The 25,395-nt window shown below is 33.9% G+C and overlaps 2 protein-coding genes across 11 annotated transcripts; one reads left to right on the top strand and one right to left on the bottom strand.

The window, feature by feature from the left end:
* Positions 1–7,789: 7,789 nt before the first annotated feature.
* On the bottom strand, positions 7,790–11,072 carry LOC141848111 (putative polyamine transporter At1g31830). Its single transcript, XM_074736229.1, has 2 exons — positions 10,592–11,072; positions 7,790–9,512 (listed from the first exon to the last, which is right to left on the bottom strand). Exon 2 carries the CDS (start codon positions 9,456–9,458, stop codon positions 8,037–8,039), a length of 1,422 nt encoding a protein of 473 aa, XP_074592330.1. The 5' UTR covers positions 9,459–9,512; positions 10,592–11,072; the 3' UTR covers positions 7,790–8,036.
* Positions 11,073–11,987: 915 nt separating this feature from the next.
* LOC141847338 (UMP-CMP kinase 3-like) lies at positions 11,988–25,043 on the top strand. Of its 10 annotated transcripts, none has more exons than XM_074735360.1 (11): positions 11,988–12,098; positions 12,252–12,355; positions 14,179–14,231; positions 16,971–17,031; positions 17,296–17,413; positions 20,071–20,227; positions 20,316–20,396; positions 20,469–20,576; positions 20,945–21,016; positions 22,317–22,367; positions 24,765–25,043. In XM_074735360.1, exons 3-11 carry the CDS (start codon positions 14,205–14,207, stop codon positions 24,990–24,992), a joined length of 903 nt encoding a protein of 300 aa, XP_074591461.1. In that variant the 5' UTR covers positions 11,988–12,098; positions 12,252–12,355; positions 14,179–14,204; the 3' UTR covers positions 24,993–25,043. The 10 variants fall into 10 exon arrangements, with proteins under 10 accessions (XP_074591461.1, XP_074591460.1, XP_074591462.1 ...); XM_074735359.1 differs by having other exon boundaries at positions 12,230–12,355; XM_074735361.1 differs by having other exon boundaries at positions 12,202–12,355; positions 16,977–17,031.
* The last annotated feature ends 352 nt before the right edge of the window (positions 25,044–25,395 follow it).

The following is a 25,395-nucleotide window of genomic DNA, read 5'->3' as shown; positions in this document are numbered from 1 at the left end:
ACAACGTGAATGTTAAACTCTAAACTTTGAGAGATTATAATTATTGATGCAATCGTGCTAATGAGTTATAATTTTGATGATTAGCATCAGTAAAGCTTAGAACAAAATATAAAAAATCTCACTTGTGCATCAAATGTGCAGGAAAGTCCTTACTTGTAAGAAGACCGGATGTGAGACAAAGGGAAGTCCAAGAAAGTTAAGAAGCGAACTCTTGGCTAGAAAAAGTCCTTACAAGTCAGAAGGGCGGATGTGAGGCAAATAAAGTTCAAGAAGGTCGACAACTAGACTCTTGGCAAGAGAGAAAAGAACGAGGGCATCACGGATTAGATACACAGAAGGTAATTTAGATGAATGCAGTATAAGATTCTCCATTAGTTGACTGATTATAATATCCAGTCAACTTATATTGGTGTCAGTTGATTGGAAGGTAATAATCAATCAACTGATACTAAGTTTTTAGTCGACTGATATTCATGTCAGTCGAATTGATTTAAGGATCGACTCAACTGATTTTTCACATCAGTCGACTGATTCTATTTCGGAAGCAAACATAATAGAATCGACTCGACTAATTCTTCACATCAGTCGACTGACTCTGTTTCGAAAGCAAACAGAATAAAATCGACTCGATTGATTCTTCACATTAGTCGACTAAGTCTATTTTGGAAACAAACAGAATAGAATTGACTTGATTGATTCTTCACATCAGTCGATTGATTCTGTTTCAAAAGCAAACAGAAGAAAATCAATTCGATTGGTGACTCAATTTATCTATAACAGTTGATTGATAGAGTAAAATCAGTCAACTGACATTTGAAATTCAACAAAATCAGACACCATTTCAGAAGGTTCAAAGATCGTTATTTGTCGCTGACCAAATCAGTCGATTGGTATGAGAAAATCAATCAACTGATCTCAAGAGAAGTTGAATAAGTTTAAACAGTGAGAGTTAGCCATTGATAAGCATTGTTCATGCCACTTTGCTTCAAGTTTTCTTACTACAGTGCTGAAGAATTCATTTGGTGTTCAACTACACAACTTGGAGCAATTCCTAGAAGAAAAAGAAGCAAATCCATCAAGATCATTGTAAAACTTCTTTTCTTCTTCTTTGTGATTTTTGATTGTTCTTGAAAAATTATAATCCTGCTGTAAGAGGGTTTTCCACCTTCGAGATTTATCCGAGAAGGAAAAGACTTAGTGGAAATAGTAGAGCTAAGAGTGGATTCTTGAATTAGTCACCTCAAGGAGATGTATACTAAATAAATAATTTGAGTTAGTGTTGTGTTCGTAGAGTGGTTGTTTGCAAGAAGTTTCCACTGACATAGATCAAATCTAAGCGAGTTAAGCTATTCAACCCCCCTCTAACTCACAAAGTCCTAACAATAATTTGTGAATTGGATTGAACCATGAGATGCACAACATATCAAATTAAAATTCATTCAGAAATTTTTGATTTGATATATTATGTCCCGTGATTCAACCTGAGTCAAAAATTATAACTTCTTAAATTTTAAAATTTAATATTTATATTGTAGCAATTACGAAATTGAAGTTGTTACAATTATGTGACAGCTCAGTTGTAGCAGCTACAAAACCGTAGTTGTTACAACTGTGTAGCAACTATGGATTAGTAACTGTTACAATGTGTTAATTTAGGTGGAAAAAAATAAAAGAGAGATAATAATGAGAATAAGTTGCTATTGTATACAGGAGGACAATTGCATCTTTACAAAGGATGTGAGCATATTAAAAGAAAAAAAGCAATCCCTTTTACCCGTATTAATATAATAGCAATATATTGCACATGTGAAATAATAATGATTTAAAAATATTAGAAAGTAGATATTAAATTCTATAAATAATTTTTTTTAAAATACAAATCTAAAAGTGAAATAAATTTTATCTGGACCTAGGTGCTCGAACGTTAGTTGAACGGGCCAGCGAGGCAAGGTGGCAGAGTCTCAGTGGTCGGGACACCTTAGCCTCCAAGTGTCCGAAGAGGCTCCAGGCGCCCGGATAAGGATAAGGCGTTGTGGAATCAAAGTTGATCCGGCAACCTTCACGTTAGCATCCAGGCGTCCGAAAGATGTCGAGTCAGCGTCGGAAGCGGATCGACGGGATGATGTGGAGGCGCTCAAAAGGACTTCCAGACGCTCGGATCAGCCTTTATAAGTAGCTATGAAAGGAAACCCTAAGAACAACTTGCTACGCTACTACGATGACTTCCTACGCGTAAACAACCGATCCAATACGTCATCGTAACGTCGAGGAGCTGCACCAACATTCATACTTCTAATCTTCTAAGTCGGTAATCCTTACTTTGTCGTTTTTGTAATGTTACTTACCATTCCTAATAGATTTTGTAAAGCGACAAACTCCTTCTCGTAAGAGGGGAGTTTTGATAGTGGATTGCTTGTCGAAAATAATCAAGCATCGTGAGCCTTGAAATAGCAGCCTGTGGCTATGAACCAAGTAAACACAAGCATACTTATTCTTTACTTTTCCACTGCAAGTTTTATTTACACACTCTATTTTTTGTATGATTTATCGAAAAAGTGAAAAAGTCATGAAGCGTTATTCACCCCCTCTAGTGCTCTAACTTGATCCTACACTCTTCACTATTCGAGACAGTGCAAAAGAGTCACCTACAAAAAAAAAACTTTTCACTATTCGAGACAGTGCAAAAGTGTTGCTTACAACAAACTTTAACCATTTGAGACAGTGCAAAACTTTTCTCTATCTGAGACAAAGTCACCTACAACAAACTCTCATCGTCCAAGATAGTCAAAACTTTCCTCTGTTTGGGGGCAGAGTCGTCTTTTATTCTTTCAACTAGGACTTAATCGTGGATTGATTTTTTACCTTGAGCGTTTGTGTCATCATATTCACACTAGTGTCTTAGCCATATGAACCCTAGCGTCAAGGACCTTAGAGTTGCTGATGCACTAATTGTCCAATCAGTTGGACTACTTGCTCCTTCGATTAGACTTGAAGGGGATGTTTGTAACAGACGTAAATAAGGGGTTGACATGGTAGACCCTTGACCGGGTCAATATAGAAGCCATATAAAATGAGGTTAGATTCAGTCAATGTAGAAGTCATGTGGCAAGTTTTGGACACTTGACTTCCTGATCTCCTAACATGCGAAGGGACATGACAAGCGAAGGGAGAAGGGATAGAGCAAGCAAAGGGGCACGGTGGTTATTACAACAACCTTTAATGGGATGCATCCTTTGGTCTTCTCTCCAAGAGGTATATCCGTTAGTCTTCTCTGCCTATATAAGGTAGGGGAGGGAGGCTCTAAAACAGGGCCGTCTCAAGGTTTTATGAGGCCCTAGGTTAAAATTTTTTTAGACCTTTAATCTTTTTTTTTAATATAAAATTTTTCTTCATCCTTTGTCATTCAGATTTGGGACTGACAACGATGGATTTAAAATATTTTTTAAATAAAATATTAATTTAAAAATAGTTTTTTATATAAAATGTAGTTTTCTAGCCATTAATTTAAAAATAGATTCTTATATAAAATTTAATTTTTTAATCTTTTGAGATGTAAAATTATTAATTAAATTTTTATATTTAAATTTTGTTAATAAAATTTTGTAATTGATAAAATTGCTAGATTATTTAATTTTTCTTGAGATATTATTGAATGTAAATAAGACTTAATTAAGATATTATTTTTAGAATGATGTATTAATTCAGCCATGCATTAATTTTCATGCATGCAGCAACTTCTCATGCATGCAGGCGTGAGTAGTGCATCAAATGCACGAAACGGCATCAAATGCACGAAATGACATCAAATTCTCATGCGTAGTCATATAGGCGTGATGTGGCCTTGCGAAAATCGAAGCACCATGATCTCGCAAAACGAACACATTGTTCGATTGATATAAAAAAAATTATTAAAATAAATTTTTAAATAACAATGGGCCCCAATTTTATTGGGGCCCTAGGCATAGGCCTTGAGCCGGCACTGCTCTAAAGGAAGGGGTTATACTATGTATGATCATTTATCTCATGTCATCTACGATTTCTCCACTCATTTCTTCGTCCACTTCTCTACTCTAACTTGAGCGTTAAAGGGGCAACGTTAAGGTGTGCCTTGGTCGCCCTTTTAATCTCTTGCTAAGTCTTTTCAGGCTGTAGCCGACTCCTTGATAGTTGACTCCTCTGTAACCGACTTCTCTTGTAGCCAACTCCTTGGTGGCCGATTTCTATATAGCCGACTCCTTGGTGGTCGATTTCTATGTAGCTAACTCCTTGCTGACTTCTCTGTAGCTGACTCATTGCCGACTCCTCGATGGTTGACTACTACACAGCCGATTTCTTGGTGATCGACTCTGACTCAATTGCAAAACTAGTGTTGATTCATCATAAAGACAACAGAAATGATTTTCCATGGGATTTGACCCACCCCTTGTTCTCGGACTGAAACAAATTGATAATCCTAATATTTTGGTTGGTAATACGTATTACTAATCAAAAAATTGCATCAGGGCTTGCCCTATAAATAATGGTCGGTAAATATCATTTCCCCGACCATTATTTTGGCCGATAATATTTTAAAAATTACCAGCCAAACAAATGACTAATAAAAATTTATAAAAATAACAGTTAAATATATATAGAGTTGGTAATTTTTTAAAGTAAATGGCTAGTAAAATTTTTAAAAATACCAACCAAATATATATTTGGACGATAATGTTTAAAAAAATTTACCAACTAATATATATTTGATCAGTATTTTTAATTGAGTTACCAGTCAAAATATATTTGGCTGCTAAATTAAAAAAATACTGAATCATTTTTATCGATTTATCAATCATTTCTATAAAATAATAATTGATAAATTTCATAAAACAAGTTAAATAATTGAAAAAAGGTGAATATTAGAATAGTAAATTATCTAAAAATGATAAAAGAAAGTAATATTAAATAATTGATAAAAGTGCTAAAATCAAATATCTAAATAGGGCATCAAGAAGTATTTAGACTATCTTCTTCTTCGTGGGTTGGAGTCGGCTCAAATTGTTCAAGTAATCCACTAAATTGGTGTCACATGAGGAGCTGCTGTCTTTGTGTCTTGACTTCTTGTTGGACTTGTGACTCTTACATCATCTTCATTTCTTGCTTTAGTTCAGATATCCACACCTCTTGTACAATAATTATTTCTCGCATAACATTCATCTCTATTTGTGTACTAGAAGATATAGGAGTAGCAGATGTTGAAATCTTGTATGTCTTCAGTGGTGGTTTGTGTTCCAATCCTAATCCATGAGTATAACTAGATTTGTAACCAAGTAGATTTGTAACTTGAAAGTACATCTTCTGTTGTTCTCGCTAAAAATAATACTTTCTTATCATTATAGATGATCATTGCTTCCAATTAGAGCATCCCCAATGCTCTGTTAATGGGGGTATTCTTGAAACCAATGTGGAGGGGTGTTATAACATCTGAACGCGTTCATGGGCAATGGGGTGGACTAGCTCCCTAGCTGGCCCACCCCACATGTAATTTTTTATTTTTTAATTATATTTATTAAACGGTTAGTTTTAACGGCTATTAACGGTTAGTTTTAATTTTTATTAAAAAATAATACTTATTTTTTATCATTATTAGATTTTAAAAGAGTGATCATTGCTTCCATATTAAATAAATGTGGGTGAAAGAGGTATGTTGTTATAATGGATATCAATGAGGTGGAGGGTGTTATAACGAAGATGGATTGTGGACGCCCTTATCATGCTAAAAATAATATACAAATATAAAAAGAATAGTTATTAAATTATGACTTACATAGTGTTTAAATGACTAAAATGAACCCTATAGATATCACTTTCCTTAATATACACATATGTCAAAGTTAACTAAAATGAACCCTATGTGAGCAAAAAAAAAAAAAAAAAGTCAAACACTTAACCATTGAAAAAGTTCAACAAGAAGTTGATATTTGTGAAGTATTGACATTAGTGAATGCGAAGTATTGACATTAGTGAAAGTTTGACAAGGAGTTGGCAAATGAAGAAGTCCAATAAGACTTGTGACAAAAGGTCAAATAAGTTAAGGGGCACCAGATGTCTAGCAAATGATAGAAAAGTCCCAATAAGTTAAGAAGAACTAGATGTCAGGCAAGTCCAAATAGGTTAAGATAAATAGAATATTTAACAATTGATGGAAAGTCCAAATAAATCATAAATGATTAAATATTTGATAATAATGGAAGTCCAAATATGTCATAAAAGTTTGAGTGTTTAATAGTGATAACAATTTAGGTAAGTCATAGAGGATTGAATGTTTGCAGTAGAAGTTCTAATAAATCAAGGAAGGTTAAATATTAGATGTGATAAAATCTAAGTAGATCAAGGATTTAATGTTTGACAATGATGAAAACCAAGAAGAGTGAATTCTAAATAAGTGATGAAGTCGCCCCTGGGGCATAGCTGAGTTGGTTACGACGGAGCAGAATTGCAGAAGAGAGTAAGGGCTTGAATCTCGACGAAGCCAAGCAATATCCTCTTCCGTCGTAATCAATTGTAATTTCTCGATTTACTTCCTAACAAATGGTCATGAAGCCAATCGTGTAGGGCCGCAGGAGTGGCAGATTCCACCTTTTTTGCAGAAGAATAGATAAGTGATGAAGTCTTAAAAGCAAGAAGACTTCTTGACAAGGAAAATCCTACTGATTGAAGTTATCAAATGCTAGGTGAGGATAATGTCTTATTAAATTCAGATAAACTTGTACTAGATAAATGAGGAAGTCTCGAAGATATAAAGTCTCTTAACATAACACATATTCAACATTTGTGAGGTTAGAATTAGAGTGTGATTGATGAACTTAAAATTATAAAGTTGTAGTTTGATCACAATCAAAGTTATAATATTTGACTAATATCGATTGACTAGTGACTAATATCATAGTCGATGGAGATGAATTCAAATTTTTAATAATCAATTATTGATGATAGTAGTTAGTCGATAAAGTAGTCAACTTAGACATAAAATAAAATGAACATAATATTTTTATTCAATTCTAATTGAAGATTAGTTAACTATCCAATTAATTGGTATCAACAATTGACTGGGATAGTAAACTAATATCAAATTGACAAACCAAGAAAAAGTAATTGATAGGGTAAAACTAGATCAAACAATCAATTCATGTGTTACAATAGGGCAATCGAGTCATGTCAAAATAAAGAAATCAGCAATGTATTACAATGGAGCAATCGACTGATATCAAAATCAAGAAATCAGCGAGGAGTCATTGACGGGATAAAGATGCTGCAATCAATCAAATTCAGATATGCTACAGTGGAAGAGTCGAATGGAGGTTATTGTCCACAACCGAATGGAGGTGATTGAACAATCTACTACAGTCGATTGATTAATGATTTCCCAACTCCTGCAAAAATTTATAAAAATTGATTTCGTAAAAGGTTTTGTTTGTAACAGTGTTCTTGGAGGAAATTTGGACAAATGTTGTTGCATTCTAAGACCTTTCTTGAGCAACCTAAAGCGATAAGAGACAAAATAAAATAAAACTCCAATTATTGCAAAGTTTATTTACTCATATCATTTCTTGTTTGTATATTTGTGTATTTTTTATGTTACTTGCAATAATACAAATTTATAAGAGGGTTAAAGAAGAAATCATCTTATTTGTAACTCAAATTGGTTGAACACCAACATTTCGTCTAGTTGACAAGATAATTGCAGTTAGAACAAAACACTACAATTTATCATGACATAATACCTCACAAGCAATGCCACATTGCAAGAAGAAGCAGAACGAGATAAGCCTTTATGATCAAGACCTATAAACAAAATATTCTTTGATAAACTCTTAGAGAGATTTGAATGGTCTATCTTTATTAGCCAAAATGCAAGCAAATAGAGTTGATTCCACAAATCCAGGACAAGCCATCCATCAGAAAGCAAGCAGTGCCACAGCATTTGTCTCGCACTTGCGTTCCATTGTGATTAAATTAAGATGATATATTGAAGTTGGCAAACTTGTTGATCGAGTAAGCTAAGCTAAAAGAGACTCTAACGTACTATTATCATGCTCAGCTTCTCTAAGATCAGGAAGGTTGGAGTTTGTGGAGAACTTCCACACTCTTTTCTTTTCTGCTTGATTGAGACAAGGCTGTAAAACGAATCCAACAAGCATTGCTAACATGCTCACAGTCATTACTTTGAATGTTGAAAAAGCTAGCACCACACATATCAATACAGTGGGAGGGATGATCATCAAAATGCAGCCAGCAGTTCCCAGAGGAATTTTATACGGTCGAGGGGCATTCGGGTGGCTCAACCGCAATTTTATAAAGGCCGTAAACTCCAAAATCATTCCGAAACAGTAGAGAAAGTTCTCAGCGGCTACTATCTCTTGAAAAGTCATCCAGGACAACAAAAGCACACCAGATGCAGAAAACAGTATCCCCACAAAAGGTGTTCCATAGCAGGATCTCTTGGCAAAGAACTCCGGTAGCATTCCCCTTTCTGCCATTCCAAGAAGCTGGTAAGAATCACTGCTCATTTCGGCTACAAACATGCCCATGTTGGATAGAGCTGATGCCCCTTGCACCCACCATTGTAACCAGACCCCAGCAAGGATTTTGGCCACGTCAGAGAAATAGCCATCTGTCCATAATTCCCTATCGAGGGGGATGGCTCCAGTCCCTGCTAAGAGGGGATATAAGTAGCTAACCACAACCAAAACCAGTGCATAAAAGAGAGCCTTTGGCAGCGTTCTAGTAGGGCTATCTACCTCTCCTGCCAATGTACTGATTGAATCCCAATAATTAAGATTCCAAAAAAGTGTGTTCAAGCACAAATTCCAGTCTACATTGTGCACATTAACCACTAACCATCTCGAAGGCCTGAGCTTTGGAATTGCCACCAGCCCCATTAAAATGAAAGGAGCAACTGAAAAGACACCAAGAAAAACAGCCATCCATCCAACAATGGTCAATCCTCTATAGTTCAGATAAGTTAGTGCAATTGTTAGGATTAACACTGCCAATGTTCTTGGAACCCCACTTCCCAAAGCTGGAACTCCAGACTTCAAGTAATCTAAAAAGAGGACTGGATATAAGGCATTGTCTATGACACCACTAAGCCATTTCATCCAACCTTGCTGGAAACCCCAAAAAGGACCCAAAGCTGAGGAGACCCACACTACATAACCTCCATTTTCTGGGAACATGGTACCCATCTCAGCAGTGATCAGTGCTTCAGGAATGCTCCATATGAAGGGAAAAACAAGAAAGCCAAGTATAGTTAGAAGTGGACCAGCAGCCCGAACACTATCTTCTATCCCAAAGGGGCCACCAGACACCTCATAGAAAATAAGAAAGACAAGAGGGATGAGCGGAACTTTCTGAATACTGTCTAGTCTTGGAGCTCCATCATTGACTAGATTATTTTCTGCATGGTGAAGTTCCCCCATTTGAAGAGAAATAGATGATGAGCTCCCCAAGATACCTCAGTCTCTGAAGAGCGACTAGAAGAGATGAACAGAAGATTAGATCATTACAAATTCCTTATAAATGTTAAATAAAAGTTTCTCCATTTCAAGCTAAGAGTAGTTGGAGGAATAGAATATGGAATTGATTCTGTAACAACAAACTATAATCTAGCAAATGGAGAATCATTAAAAGGATATAATAATCTAGCAAAGAAGATATTCTTAGGTCATTAAAGTCAAGTTGAGAAGAAAGGATTAATTCCCAAGCAAGCAGGGAGACAAGTTCCATAAGTGGTTCATTAACTTGTATGAACACGTTCACTATTCAAAAACAACCAAAAACACCTTGAAAGAAGATTCAGTTGGAGAAATATAGAGCCATCCAATTTGCAATGGTGGGAAAGAATCAAAAGATATCCACAATCTCTTAGCGCAAGTGAATATTATCTATTAAGGAGTCATAGGTGGGTATTGTTTTACAAGGAGTTATGGGTGGGATATATTTTAGTGAGAAGGGATTTAGTTTACTCCTGATTTGGGTAAAACCAAAATAGTGATTTATAGGGATCCCTTATCCATCAGGTTTTCCATCCCTTCTAAATTTCAGGATAACTAGTAGTAAGGATGGAAAGTTTTAAAGTGCATCCTTTTTATAATCCATTCTTTAAGTTTTTCATTCAACTAAACAAACTCTTAATCTCACATCATAAATTGTATAAAGCTTTTTTTTTTTCCATTCATAAGCACTCGTCTTTATTCAAGCCCTCGAGGCTTTCAAGGGCATGTGATTTTATAACTATTCATGGGTTTAAAAATATCTACAATAGCAAAGGTGTATATGTGATGTTCTTTGCAGATTAATAAGATATACATGGGTAGAAGGGGCCGCCTAGGTGGTGATTGATTGAATCTTTCACCAAACTGGATTTTCATCCCAAACAGTGAAAAATCAAAGTGCGAAGGCCAATCAAGATATCAAGTTTCAAGAATCTAGGAACCGCATATTAATTAGGAACGGATTGCAAAAGAACCAATAGACCGATCGATCAATGAAAGAGGAAAAAGGAACTGCAAAATAACAAGCTCGTGAATAATATGTGTGAAATTGAACTTACCACGCAACGGCGCGACCTCCGATCCGCCGAATTGAATCAGATCTCCGCTCGCTCGATCTCACAATCACCCATGGCATCGAGTTGCAGGAGGAGAAGAGGCGTGCAAACGAAGCACCTAAAACGACAGATTCGGCATAATGACAAATGAGTCACGTCGGCCTCATGCATAGGCGGTAGGCCAAGTGGCGGTCACTTTGGTGCGGAGGGGCTCAAGCAATCTTCACCCGATCTCCGCTGTCCACAATCGGGCGAACAGGACGGAGTTGGAGAGACGCTGAAGGTGGCACGTGGCTGGAGAGATGCAGCGGCAGCGCACCGCTGTTTTCAAGATTACACAAACAATCAATTTGGTGGCCACGAGGGATCGCCGGCGAAGGGGGGAAGGAGGGCGGCGATAATGCAGGGCAGAGGAAGAGAAGGCTTAACGGGCGTTGGAGAGAGGAGGAATCGGCGGCAGCGATGACGACGGAAGGAGAGGGTTACCGGAACTGAGAGAGGAACTATGCCACGTGCCAATGTTTGATCATCTCCAACAAGAGTATCGTTAATGACAAGGGTTAATCATGATAAAACATACCCGACGATGTAATTAGATGATTAATATACGTAGATTTGTGAGTTTATAGTTGAGTTAGATGGGTGGAATTGAAGTTTATATTTAATCTTGCTAATTTATTTTTTACTAATTTTTTTATTTTCGTATTATTACTATATACGTATCATTTATTTTGTTAACTCTAATTTTACGCAAGGTAAGATTTTGATTTTACATTTCTAAGAATTTATTTAATTAAAAATTATTATATATATAATTAAAAGCACTTTACGGTCGAAAAATATTAAGCTCATTAATGTAAGAATTGCAAGAGAATTACTTTTTATAAATTTTTTTTATGGAATTGAATATGCTATTTTATCACATAAAGTCACGTAGTTTAAATTTTCACAAAAATTTATTTATTATAAAATTTGAGTCTTTTGATTGACTAACTCAAGCATAGGAATATAATGCATTTACACATTATGGCAGTTAAAAAAATAAATAAATCCCAGTTAATCTTCTTTCCAATTGAGAAGTTATCACATCAATTAAAATTGATACTTTAAGTGAGACATTCTGAAATGAAAATAAAAAATATTATGGGGTTTGTTTTGACAATATTAAGAATCTTGAGATGTTTTAGAAAAATAGTTAGGTGTATGTTTTAAAAAAAATTATTTTCGGGAATTAATAACTAGCCAATTTACCTAATTCGTATCAGGAAACTCTGCCCGTGCGATGGAGATCGAAGCGCTCGTAGGCGTTCTCCAAACCCTCTCATTGTTTTGTTTTGTCAATATTTCATTATTTTTCTCCGACTATAAATTTCTTCTCGCTCGAGATCCCGATTTCGATTTCGATTTCGATTTCGGTTTCCCTCCGCCAAAGTCTGGTTCGTTCAAGCATCAACCCTCGGTGGCGAGTGGCGGAGAAGAAACGCATCGGCATCGAAGATCACACTCTCAGGTATCGGATCTTGTTCTCCTCCGCCACTGTCAGCAGAATCTGATGCGACTCAATATTTCATTATTTTCTCTTTCTATATATTTCCTCCTCCCTCTCGCTCGAGGTCTCGATTTCGATTTCCCTTCGGCAAGGCTGGTCTCGTTCGTGTTTCAGCTCCCGGTGTGAGTAAAAGAGAAGAAACGCATCGGAATCGAAGATCTCGCTATCACGTATCGGATCTTGTTTTCTTGCGCCTCTACCCACTGTTGCCTAATTTGGTGCGATTCCCCTTTTAGTGTCCTGTTTCTATTCCTTTTGAAATACATGCTCAACGCTCTTCTTTGTATTGTTTCTGTCTAATTAACTTGAATATTTGAAGTTTTATGATATTGGATGTTCTTGCGCCGGTGTAGGTCTGGTTATTTGTTAACCGGTGAATCTTCAAAAATCATTTTTTTAAATTAACGTCTTCTTTTGTAGTTTTTGGCTACAAGATATGGGTTTCTAATTTGTGATATTATTGTAGACGGTGGAATTGATGCTGTTGGTTCACTGATTTATTTATTGGTATCCCCAAAAGGATTTCATTGGATTTCTAATGTCACAGTTTCTGTTTATGAATTTGATTCTGAGAATCTCATGAAATCATTGGTAAATTCCCAAAAGACTACTTAAAGTTTCAGAATTCCCAAAAGGCGCACTGAATTCTCTTTTTACTTCTCCGATAACTGCATTTTTCATCTCTCTCCTTTGTATGCAACATTTTCTCTTATTTTTCCTCCCTCTTTTACATGTAACATTCTGTCTCTTCTCTTTCTCTTAAATTAAATTAAAGTTTAATTTAAACTTTGGCAACTTTAATCAGCATAGATAATCCAGAGAGACCGAAATAATCCAGAGAGACTCCTTGCAGTTTTAGAAATCTACAGGACCTAAAATGGATCCAATCAGACTTGTCTAGGTTGATCAATGGGTTTTGACTAAAATCTATTGATGGACTTAGGCTATTTGGATTTTGCAAACTTGCAACTACTAAGAAGGGTTGAGTTTGCAGAATGTACATATTGTTTCATACCTTAGTTTTGATCAAAGAATAACGTGGTATCGAGAGATCAACACTACCATGGGCCTGATATGATCCCATATCTTGATTCCTAATAGTTGCAAGTTTGTAGAAATCCAAATACCCTAAGTCTATTAGTGAGTTTCAGTATAAACCCATTGATCAACTATACAAGTTCAATTGAATCCATTTTAAGTCTTGTGGGTTTTTGAAGTTGCAAGGTGTCCAACGGTGTCCTCCATTACTTATTTAGGCATATCTTTTGCTAACTTTCAACTAGAATGTGGCCTTGGTTTCTGGGAGATCAGACCCACATTGGGCCTGATCTGGGATTAGACCAGGCCCGTGGTAGTGTTGATCTCCTGATACTAGGCCTACATTATTCCTTGATCAGAATCAAGGTATGACACCATATGTACGTTTTGTAGACTCAACCCTTCCTAGTGGTTGTAAGTTTGCAGAAATCCAAATAGACTAGATTCATTAGTGGGTTTCGGTTAAAACCTATTGATCGACTTACAAGTCCTATTGGATCTATTTTAGGTCCTGTGAGTTTCTGAGGCTGCAAGGAGTCTAACAGTGCCCTGACCTCTCCGGATTATCTATGTCGATTAAAGTTGTCAAAGTTTAAATTAAATTATTTAAGAGAAAGAGAATAGAGAGAATGATACATGCAAAAGAGAGAGGGAAAAGAAGAGAGAAAATGCTGCATGTAAAGGAGAGAACAAAGAGAAGAGAGAATGTCGCTTGCAAAGGAGAGAGAGGAAAAAGTCAGTAGTTGTCAGAGGGGTAAAAAGGAAATTCTGTGCACCTTTTGGGAAATCTAAAACCTCGGTGTGCCTTTGGAGAATTTTGAAACTTTGAGTGCGCCCTTTGGGAATTTGCTGTGAAATCATTGTTTCCTTTGATTTCCTTGTATGCCATTTGTACTGCTTTGTGATTCTGTAAATTCTGTAGTAATCTGTGGCAGAAAAAATCATTTCTAAAGCCTTTAGTTGCTTTTATGCTGAAAGAGGCTTAATTATTTTGCCTTTGCAGACTTTGTGATTCAAAACATTGCATTAATGGAGACAACCATGAATTCAAGCATGGTAAATAAGTTTCTGCTGCACCAAATTATGATAGATGGAATGCTTATTACTATAGCTTCATTTATTTTCCACTGGATTTGATTTCTTTGTTGAATTTATATGCCCTCAAAATGATTTATTTATATTAATCATGTGCATATTATATTTTTGAGTGTATTCTACTATAATTGGCATGCAATATCAATTGGATATTACTTAGATTTTTTTTTATTAAATTATACTTGTGATTAAAAGATCTATAATGGGGAGTAATAATTTAATCGTAACTACCCAAGTCGATCTAGGCTATAAAATAATATAATCTACACTTGTTGTGTTGCTTTAAGATAGAATGATTTACTCCATGATTAAGGTAGTGACCTTAAGCAAACAAGTGGGTGTAATGTAAGTAGTACATACATTAAATTGAATAGGATCAATTAAAGAATATATATATAGGATTTTGATATGCTGGGCATCATCCGTGAACACCACCGTGAGCACCAAGTATAATTTTTTTTTTAAAATTTTTTCTTAGGGTTTAAGCTTTAGGGTTTAGGGTTTAGTTTAAAGGAAGTGAAAATAAAAAAAATAATTTTTTTTACATTTGGTTCTCACAGTGGTGCTCACGGATGGTGCTCAGCATAACATTCCTATATATATATATATATATAAGTGTTATTGTCAAAAATATATTCTTCCACAAAATAAAAGGTATATACAAATTTATTGAATCGTGTGTATGGTAATTAAGTTATATAAATGCTCAATAAGGAATCCAATGCTCTCAATTAAAGAGAAAGACCGGTCGGTGCTATGTAAATTAATTTTATATTTATATTATTATATATAAATCAATGTTTCAAAATTTTTAGAGTTTAATTAAGTTATGAAAATTATGATTAAATAAATTGTATGGGTAATTTTTTTTTTTTTTTTTGACAATGAACCATATGGAATATAGTATGGTTGGAAGGATAAAATCACAACTTGTATGTTAGGGGATTTAATCTGCATCTATTTTAAATTTCAAATATTATCTGCAATATGTTGATGGACATAATTGCTTTTTGATGGATATCTAATTATGGAATTCAAATAAGTAATCACATAATTGATTGATTACCATCCATAATTTGAAATTTTAAATCCCTAAGGATCCCATGCAAATCTATCTACAAGTTCTTTAGTTAAAGGAACCAGTTGGTTGGTGTACAGATTGTTCATCAGAATCAATACAACAAAAGCCATTCACAAAAGTTAGAGAGAGAGCATGAATACCTTAGGAGGCAACATACTTGAGTTGCTCAAAAATCCAAAAGGTTGAATAATATATATTTATTCATAAATAAATATTATTGATTTATTGTTTTTAATCAAAATTATAATTTCATGCAATCGATCCAAATTAAACTAACAGTAGCCAAGTGTAGGTTCTCACCCACTTGCATCAAACTATAATTTTGATTAAAAACAATAAATCAATAATATTTGTTTAAGATAAATATATGTTATTCAACCTTTTGGATTTTTGAGCAACTCAAGTGTGTTGCCTCCCAAGGTATTCATGTTCTTTCTAACTTTTGTGAATGATTTTTGTTATATTGATTTTGATGGCCAATCTGTACAATTGGTTCCTTTAAATAAAGAACTCATAGAGAGATTTACATGGGATCATTAGGGGTTTTAAATTTCAAATTATGAATGGTAATCATCAATATCCATGATTACTTTAATCATTTATTTGAATTTCATAATTTGATACCATCATATTGGAATTATATCCATCAACACATTGCAAATAATATTTGAAATTTAAAATAGATATTGATAAAATCCCTTTTCATACAAAGTTGCGATTTTATCCTTCCAACAATACTATATTTCATATGGTTTGTTGTCAAAATAAATTTACCCATATAATTTATTTAATCATAATTTCCATAACTTAATTGGACTCTAAAATTTTGAAACATTGATTTATATATAATCATATAAATATAAAATTAATTTAAATGGCACCGTCTAGTTTTCTTTGAGCCCAATCATTAATGAAACTGACTCTTTAATTGAGAATGTTGAATTTCTTGTTGAGCATTTATATAATTTAATTACCATATTGACGACCCAATAAATCTATATATAACTTTTAATTTAGCATCAATAATCGATAAATTAAAGTTGTGCATATTTTAATTAAATATATATAAATCTCTCAGGTCTAAGGATAAAAAAAATTGTGAAAGATATATTTTTGACAATAACACTTATATATATTCTCTAATTGATCCTATGTATCTACTACTTATATTACACCCACTTGTTTGTTTAAAGTCTCTGCCTCAATGATGGAGTAAATCATTCTATCTTATAGTGGCACAACAAGTGTAGGCCATATTATTTTATAACCTAGAACGACTTGGATAGATACAATTAAATTATTACTCCCCACTATAAATCTTTTAATCACAAGTATAATTTAATAAAAATATTCAAGTAATATCCAATTGATATCACATACCAATTATAATAAAATACACCCAAAAATATAATATGCACATGATTAATATTAAATAAATTATTTTGAGGGCATATAATTTCAACATTCTTAACTATGGCACAAAGATATCTTTCTTGAGATTGTTTGTGCCTTTTTTGTCCCTAATCTTGATACACAATTTAATAGTTTTTTTTGTCTATCTTATCTTAGAGAAGATTAACTCTGGTAAAGTAGTATCATAGAGATTTGATTCCCCTCAGATACAGGATGGCAATGGAGCCTTTCTAGGTGACAAAAAGATCACTGTGGTTTTTGTGTTAGGTAAGACCTCATTTCTATTTTGCCTATATGGTTTATATAAAATTCTCAAAAATACACTTATAAAATGAATAAGATACAGTAGCAGGATGATGTGGTGACATGATCCTTTCTAGTGCTCACTAATAACCTTTTGTTTTTAATGTTTTGTGATGAAATTTGTATTTGTGGTTTTATGCTGAATAATTTGCAAAATCCAATGGTGAAATTCTAATATCAACTTTTATGGTGTCTTTCTTACTTCATTGTTTAGCTTTATTGTAACAGGTGGGCCTGGCAGTGGAAAGGGGACACAATGTTCGAAAATTGTGGAAAATTTTGGGTTCACTCATCTTAGTGCTGGTGATCTTCTGCGTGCAGAAATCAAGTCCGGCTCAGAGAATGGGTATGAGACAATATGTTTCTTGTTAGAATGCTCTACTTTGATATATTATCTTGTAGGCCAGATCATTTAAATAGGATTAGGTTAACATAGAATGGTCTGGCTTCTTAGTTCAGACATTATGGCCTTTACAATTAGCTAGAAAACATTCTTCCATAATATCTGGATAGATTCCTTAAAAAAATGTACCAGGAGACCAATTGAAGTCATTTCTGATCTATCCAGAATATGAAGTAGCAACGTGCTGTAGAAATACAACTTGTGCTTATGAGTGACCCATTTATATTTGGCAAATTTTCCAGAAGGCTTCACTCTCTTTACTTTCAGAATGTCCAAATCACATCAATCCATAATGCTGCTGGTTCTGTAAGCTCTTGTTCCAAATTATCTTGCCACTCTAAACTTATTTTATAGAAAAAATAATGCTAGAGGATTTGTGAGAATGAGAGATAAAGGAAAAATGTTTGTTGAGTTGAAATGGGCCATCAATTTGTTTTAGCCAAAAAATACCTTGATGTTCCAAAACATGTCATTTTGGATAGAAAACAATACTAGAGCCTTTTTAAGAGTGTCAAGTTGAGTGTTTAGGTGTTTTTAAGTTGAAATGAATCGTCAAGGTGTTTTGGCAAAAACACCCTAATGGACCAAAACACAATTTTAGCTAGAAAATCATGACAGATGTAGTCTCAGGTGGAATATTTTAGTGTTTATAAGTCGAAAAGGGATCACAATAGCTAGCCATTTTCAACTCAAAAACACTTCAACGCTTGACTCAGGACTCCCAATAAACTTTTCTTTTCATTTTTGTTTGTGCATGCCTATGTGTCAACATGATTTGTTTTAGGTTATCAAGGTGTTTTGACCAAAAGAATCTACAAATATCTATACTCCACTTGAGGCTCCTAGAAAGCTTTTGCTATGATTTTCTAGCTAAGATCTTGGTGTCTCATTTTAACTCAAAAATGATCTATTTTAGATCACCAAGTTGTTTTGACTAAAACAACTCACCACTTGGTTAAACTCAAAAACAAAAACTTTGTTTGAGATTCCTAGGAAGATTGGTATGATTTCTTAGCCTAAATAACGCTTTTAGGGCATCAAGGTGTCATGACCCAAAGAACCATCTTCTAACAGAAGTGAACATCACCCCTAATGTACAAAAGGTTTACTTATGAAAAATCATTAAACATAAGGATAAGTGTTGATATAGAAACTAAAATAACCAAATTGTAATTACATTTAAATAGGGGTTTATTGGATTTTTTATTATTAGGTTAGATTAAAATATGATAAAGAATAAGTTTCCTTAGGATCTTTTATTAAAGCTTGAAGTGAAGAAGAAATAGGAGAGAGATTCAGAGAAAATGATAGGTTTGACAATACAGAAACCAATACCTTAGGAAACAAACATTGCTATTGCATGGATGATTGAATTACGCAACACTAATCATTAGATCTTGTATCTATTTTTTGCATTTTAAACATCATTCTCTCTTCATATGAAATTGAACATATTAATTGAAGTGAACTTCAAATACAGGAGATGGCAATTATGAAAGACAAACTATAGAAAAACCTCAAAATAGTAAGACCTCTCTCCAAAGGTGATGGAAATTGTTCATCATGGACAAGGGGATGAGCTTTATATTAACCTCACCTAAGTTTTAAAATTTCGAACCATGTTGTTGTTTCAGTTTATGACCAGAATGATACAGTGAGTTACTATATCGAGCTATGTTGATACAAATTTGATATTTTTAAAATATAAAATATATTAATTTAATTTTTTTATTAATATTTGATTGTTATAGTGGCTTACTACAGAGTTATATTTGAGATGTTGAATATTGAATTCAAGTTTTGATATAATATTTAATGCTTATTGAATAAAAGTTGATTTAAATTAGCCGAAGTCCACCAAGTAGATATGACAAGATCAAGTAAGTTTAAATTGAATTTAATTTGGATTTATTTTGATCAGTTTAAAATTAAATAAAATTTATATATAGAATAATTTAACTCATTAGTGGTAATATTTTTTATTTTACTTTGTTTACCTTGTCGATGGATGAAAGAGGGGGAAAATAACCATCTTCTAAGGAGTTTTTTCCCTCTCTGTTTACCTTGTGGACGGATGAAGGAAAAAAAATCCATCCTTTAAAGAGAGTTTATTTTTTGCTCTGTTTATTCTCATGGATGAAAGTGAGAAAAAAAATAACAATGAAAGGAGAAGAAAATTAATGGATAGGAGGGGAAAAAATTAACAAAGGGAAAGAAATTAGAATTAACTGTGTAAAAAAATAAAAATAAATAAAAAATGGAAATGGGGGGGGGGGGGGGGGGGGGGGGGGGGGGGGGGGGGGGGGGGGGGGGGGGGGGGGAAGAAGAAAGGAAAAGATTAAATATGCTAATCAAACTAAAGTTGTAAAATTTAGAGGGAAAGTTAGTACTCAATTTGTTTGCCCTTTGAAATTCTTCAATGGATTAGTCTTGTTGTCTACAAAAAGGGTGTGATAGTTCCTAGTCCAACTTGTTGTTAACTCTTTTCTTCAAAGTCATGCAAGTGTTATTAAGAGGAATATGTTCTTAAGAAATTTCATATTTCATCTGAATCTTTGGTGGATGGTTTGTCTCATATATCTCCTTAATACAATTTTCAGTACCATGATCTCAAACATGATAAAGGAAGGTAAAATTGTCCCTTCTGAAGTTACAGTTGAGCTTTTAAGAAAGGCTATCCTTGAGAGTGGGAACAATAAGTTTCTTATTGATGGATTTCCTCGAAATGAAGAGAACCGTGCTGCTTTTGAGAATGTTGTAAGTTGATACTTTACCTATAGCTTCATGATTATCTCTAGCTTCCTTTATGCTTATTTTTACCTTCAATTTCTCTTTGTTATCACAGACAAAGCTTGAGCCAGAATTTATACTTTTCTTTGATTGTTCAGAGGAAGAGATGGAACAACGACTTTTAGGTCGCAACCAGGTTTAATCATTTGTTCTCACAATTTTCTTTGTCATCATTGTTAATCTGGTACTAATTTACTGTGTAATTCAGGGGAGAGATGATGATAACATTGAGACAATAAGGAAGCGTTTCAGAGTTTTTATTGAATCTAGTTTACCTGTGGTTGAGTATTATGACCAGAAGGGCAAAGTTCGAAAGGTAACCATGATCTATTCTCTTTGGGAGTTGGTTGAAGTACTTGTGTACTATTGCATGTCTTTCAAAATTCCCATTTTTTGCCCTCAGTGTTTTGTGCTTTCAGTTCCTTTCGATTGAGATGGTTTATCATCTCTTTCTGCACAATATCCTGGTGTCTGTTGGCTAATTTTTTTCTGTCAATATTGATTGATCACCTTTATGATCATTAGTCACTTTTTGTTAGCCATTCATCAATTTTATCAAATCATGTGTATCCTATGTTTATAGCTATTTAATAATTTTTATTTTCCATGATCAATTTGGATAAGCTATACCAAATATTTCTTTCTGAAAATAAGTTGAGAACTGATGATCTGAAGCATTTGCAGATTGATGCTATGAAACCCATTGATGATGTGTTTGAAGATGTGAAGGCCATTTTTGCCCCATTACTTGCAAAAGTAAGATTTGAATATGGTTGATCTATATGTTTAAGATTCACCATGTTTTTCATAGATATGAGAAATACCAAGAGCCTTCCAGATATATTATAAATGTAAATAACTAATAGTTAAAGATAGCGAGTCCTTATAGCCCCTATGATGATATATGAATGCTTAAATCAAATTGAAATATTTTCAGTTTTGAAAAATTGAAACCTAAACCGAGCAGAATTCACTTCAGTTTGGTTTAAACCCCAACTGAAAATTTTGGTTCCATTTTGGTAGTTTGGGTTGAAACCATTAACTAAAAAGTAAATATAACAAAAAATCAAAAACCAATTAAAAATTAGTTTCCAAACAATAACTCTATTGAGATTAATAATAAAAATTATTTTAATTTAAGGGTTATATTGATTAGGGACACATAAAAGTAAATAACAATAAAAAACTGTAGTAATTAACATGCTAATTTACTTGTGTATATATATTATAAAAACCTCAAGTGTTCAGTTTGGGTTTAACAATTTGTACAAGTTCAAACAGAAACCAAACATAAAACCTATAATTTAAATGGTATCCAAACTGAAACCAACCAAATAAAATGTTAAACCGAATTTGTTGATTCGATCGGTTTTGTTTTGTTCTGTTTACTGGTTTCGAGTTATAGATACCGCCTCTAGATTTGAGAGCAGCAGCTGAATAAAAAATTACTAGTCGAATCAAACCATTCCTTCCATTCCATATCATCAATTCCCAACATTAGAGGTTGTCCCATGATCTTTCTGTGTGACTCAGAGCACATCAGTGATGGCCATTTCTAACGTTCTTAGCAGTGTAGCTTGATTCTGAAGGATTCTTACTCTTGGAAAAATCGCAGTCCACAAGATGTGTAGGTTTTCTATTTGAGAACAAATGACACATCTATTTAAAAACTGCCATGTTAGTGTGTCAATCCAAAATATTTGTAAGGGTGTAGTTTGAGTAATGTTTTCACAAACAAACTCATTATTTGAACCCTATATCTGTGCCATCAGCTCGGGTATGGATATCCATATGATCTAGATGTTCAAGATCTCATATTTGATAATTCTTGCTTGAGGACAATGGAAGTGATAGTGTTGACCTACGGTATTTGACAAGGGTCCTAGGGAAGATGAAGATCCATGAATGATCTAGTTTATGCTCCAACAGTGATCAATGCCAATTATTTGGATCTTTTAGCAGATGAACAATTGGGTATTCCTAGCCTTAGATAAGTAACTTGTACTACAGTTTAGCATATGTTATTGCTTTATATTAACTTGGCATACATTGTCAGGATGAATCAAGCTGCTCCAATGATGTAACAAACACAAATATACTTGAAAAGGTGACCCCCTTTTCCCCTGAATGTTACATCTTATTAAAAGTATATCTGATTGCATTATACCATACATGTAATTTGAGTTTTTTTGCACTCAGACTCTATCACTTTTGTACATTATTGGCTTAAGCTTTAGTAAAGAACACCTGTTGCAATTTGCCACATTCTTAATGATGGATAAGATGTTTTGTTAGTCGAAAAGCCATTCCTGCAATGTAAGTAGGATGCTGATTATTAAATGTATGTTTTTTTTTCAGACTTTAAATCTCTGGAGAAAAAAACACGTTGATAGCATTTTCACATAAAATGATTTTATGTAAATTGGAAGAGTCCATATTGTGAACTTGAGATATTGAGTACTCATATTTTCTTTTTCAGCACTAACTGCTGATATGATTACAAATAAAGACTCAATTTTCTCTTTTGCTTATGTATGATTCAATATCAATGCCAATTTTCACGAATAGTCATCAAACTTTTGATGTTGGTGAGGAACACCACCTTTCTATGACCTTTAGTTAATACTTTTCCTTCCTGAGAGACACTAGCTAGATGATACAAGAACCCAACATCCTCTAAACATATTGTTTGAAATAGATTCCCCACATAGGCTACTTTATCTTGTCTTGTCTTGTCTATGTGAACATTGTAATATTATTTTCTCTTTCACTTCGACCTGGCGCTAGAGAGTTTCTTCCTCCTCCCACCATCATCAGCAGCTTGTTTTCTCTTTCCCATTGCCCTCCCACTCTTCATGGTCATCAGCACAATAACTGAGGATAGTGTAACTATATTCTTCTCTTTCATGTTTCTTTCTTGAGAGATGGGAGGTCTCCATCACCCCTTCTAGTGCTTTCTCTAATCCCTCATATACCTAGGGATATTGAAAACCTTAAAGATGGGCTCACCTAATCAGACACCTATTTGTTTCCATTGTGAATCAATCTCATATCAATTAAATGTATCAACTTGTCTTTTGATCAAAGCTGCTAATCACTCTTTTCATGCCATGAATCAATTTCCTTGTGACTCAAAACTCTAATGCTAGGGATGTCTTAATGGTTCTAATTTATTTCTATGCTAACAAATATGACTTTGCAGCAAATGCTTGCAAAGAAAACTCCATTTTGTAGTTTCTTCATATGATACAAAGAAAATCTCATATATACACGGAAGTTTGCCATTTGCATGATATGCAAATAAAGTAGAACTTATATCAATTATAGTGTTATGTTTGGTTCTGCAAAGAGATTTGGCATTATTTCAAGACAAGAACATCTCTCATGTCGACATGTGGCACGAGTAGTATGTGCACCTTGAAAAGTTAGTTATTGACCGGATTGATCGTTTATCCATTCATTACTCATAGTACATGATTCAAAATAATAACGAGAGCTTAATTATGCCAACTTTGCTTTTTGTGTGAACCATTCTTGTAGTGTTGCATGAAATCTATTGTTCATGTTTCTTTTTTCTTTGAGAATGTTATATTCTGGAGATGTTCATACTTATTTTCCTGTAAAATAACCTAGAAAAATAATTTTGGCCTCCCAATTTTGCATAAAATTACATTGCTTGTATAAGCTCATTAAAATGAAGTTCATGTTGCCAATATACAGCTGACTTAGAAGGAGAATTTGGATCACTCCTATGAATATGCAACTGTAAAATATGAATAGTGATGCAGAAGAATTGAAAGGCAAAATTAAGAAAATTGGAGTCTGAATACAAAGATTTAAACTACTAAATTGATGCTGGGGAGTTTTTCATTCTCTCAACCTTATAGTTGTCTGCATAGACAGATTCAATAAAGATAAACATTTTATCTAATGAACTGTGTTGAGTTTTGAGGATCAAGATATTCCATGAGCTCATTGAGGTGAGCATCCCTGACTGGGACAATTTCTAGCAAGTCTTGGGACACGGTTGGGTTTTGGCCTGTCAATCCGACCAGGTGTGTAACTGTTCAACCTGATGCTCGGTCACCTGATTGGATGCTTTATTGACTTGGTATTCTCTTGATTTGATAAGGGTTCTCTTGCTGTGTGGACTTGTCCTTCTTCTACTCTTTCAAAAACTGTGAATTGATCTTAGGCAATCTGATAAATAAAGGATTTGCTATTTATGAGTAAACCATCTGGTGTTGGGTGTTGAATGGTAATGATGATGTACGTTTGAGTTGACATAATCAAATTCTCTTGGTGTGGTAATGAACATAGATAAGCTTGTCGACTCATATAGTTTATCTTGTTTAGTGTTATTTCTTTTTGGCCCGTAGTGTTCGTGTTCTCTATTTTCATTCTTTTGCCGATGTTTAGAAGGTTGTGTTTCTAACAATTTTTAACTCGAAGCATTGTAATCGTATCACTGATGCTTTGTTCTTCATTTAATGAATATTTTTAGGCAATTACTTCTGCAGGTATTGTAATCAACAAAGACACTTTTTTCAAATTGGATCAGCCAGCTTATGCAACAACCATACACGTATACCAGTCGGAAGACCAACTTAGTCTATCCTTTTCATTTGCAGGACATGTTTTGTTAAGTATAACTCAGAAGGACAAGTTTATTTTTGAAGTCTTATTTTGTCCCTGCTGTAGTATGCATTTATGCATGCCCAATAATTTTTAACACAACCCCACAGTTCAACTGATTAGTCTAGATGCAATAAGTATCATAGTTAGCTCCGTAGAATTGGTTCCATGTAAAGTACTGAAGAGAATAAATAAAAAGATTAGAGTTTGAATTTTAATAATAATAATAAATATTTTAAAATTAATTTTTAAATATATATAATTCTATTTTAAATTTATTCAAACAAATGAGGAGAAACATCATCTACTTTCAAAATTATTAAATATATATCATGATTAGTCTGTTACTTTTGTATTTTGGCAAGGATAAAACTAATCTGACTGAATCTATAATTTGGTAAGGTTAATGATTATGAGAAGTTTATATACCAATAGATATTTCTACGTGTTATCTTAAATTAAATGTCGTGTGAATGTGCATGTCCATTAGTTCAAATTGT

This window comes from Curcuma longa, chromosome 16, assembly GCF_044706935.1.
Source record: "Curcuma longa cultivar G26 ecotype Majalengka, Jawa Barat chromosome 16, ITB_CL_G26_1.1, whole genome shotgun sequence".
NCBI lineage: Eukaryota > Viridiplantae > Streptophyta > Magnoliopsida > Zingiberales > Zingiberaceae > Curcuma > Curcuma longa.
Note: the sequence above shows the minus strand (reverse complement) of the source record. Positions and strands in the feature narration are given on the sequence as shown.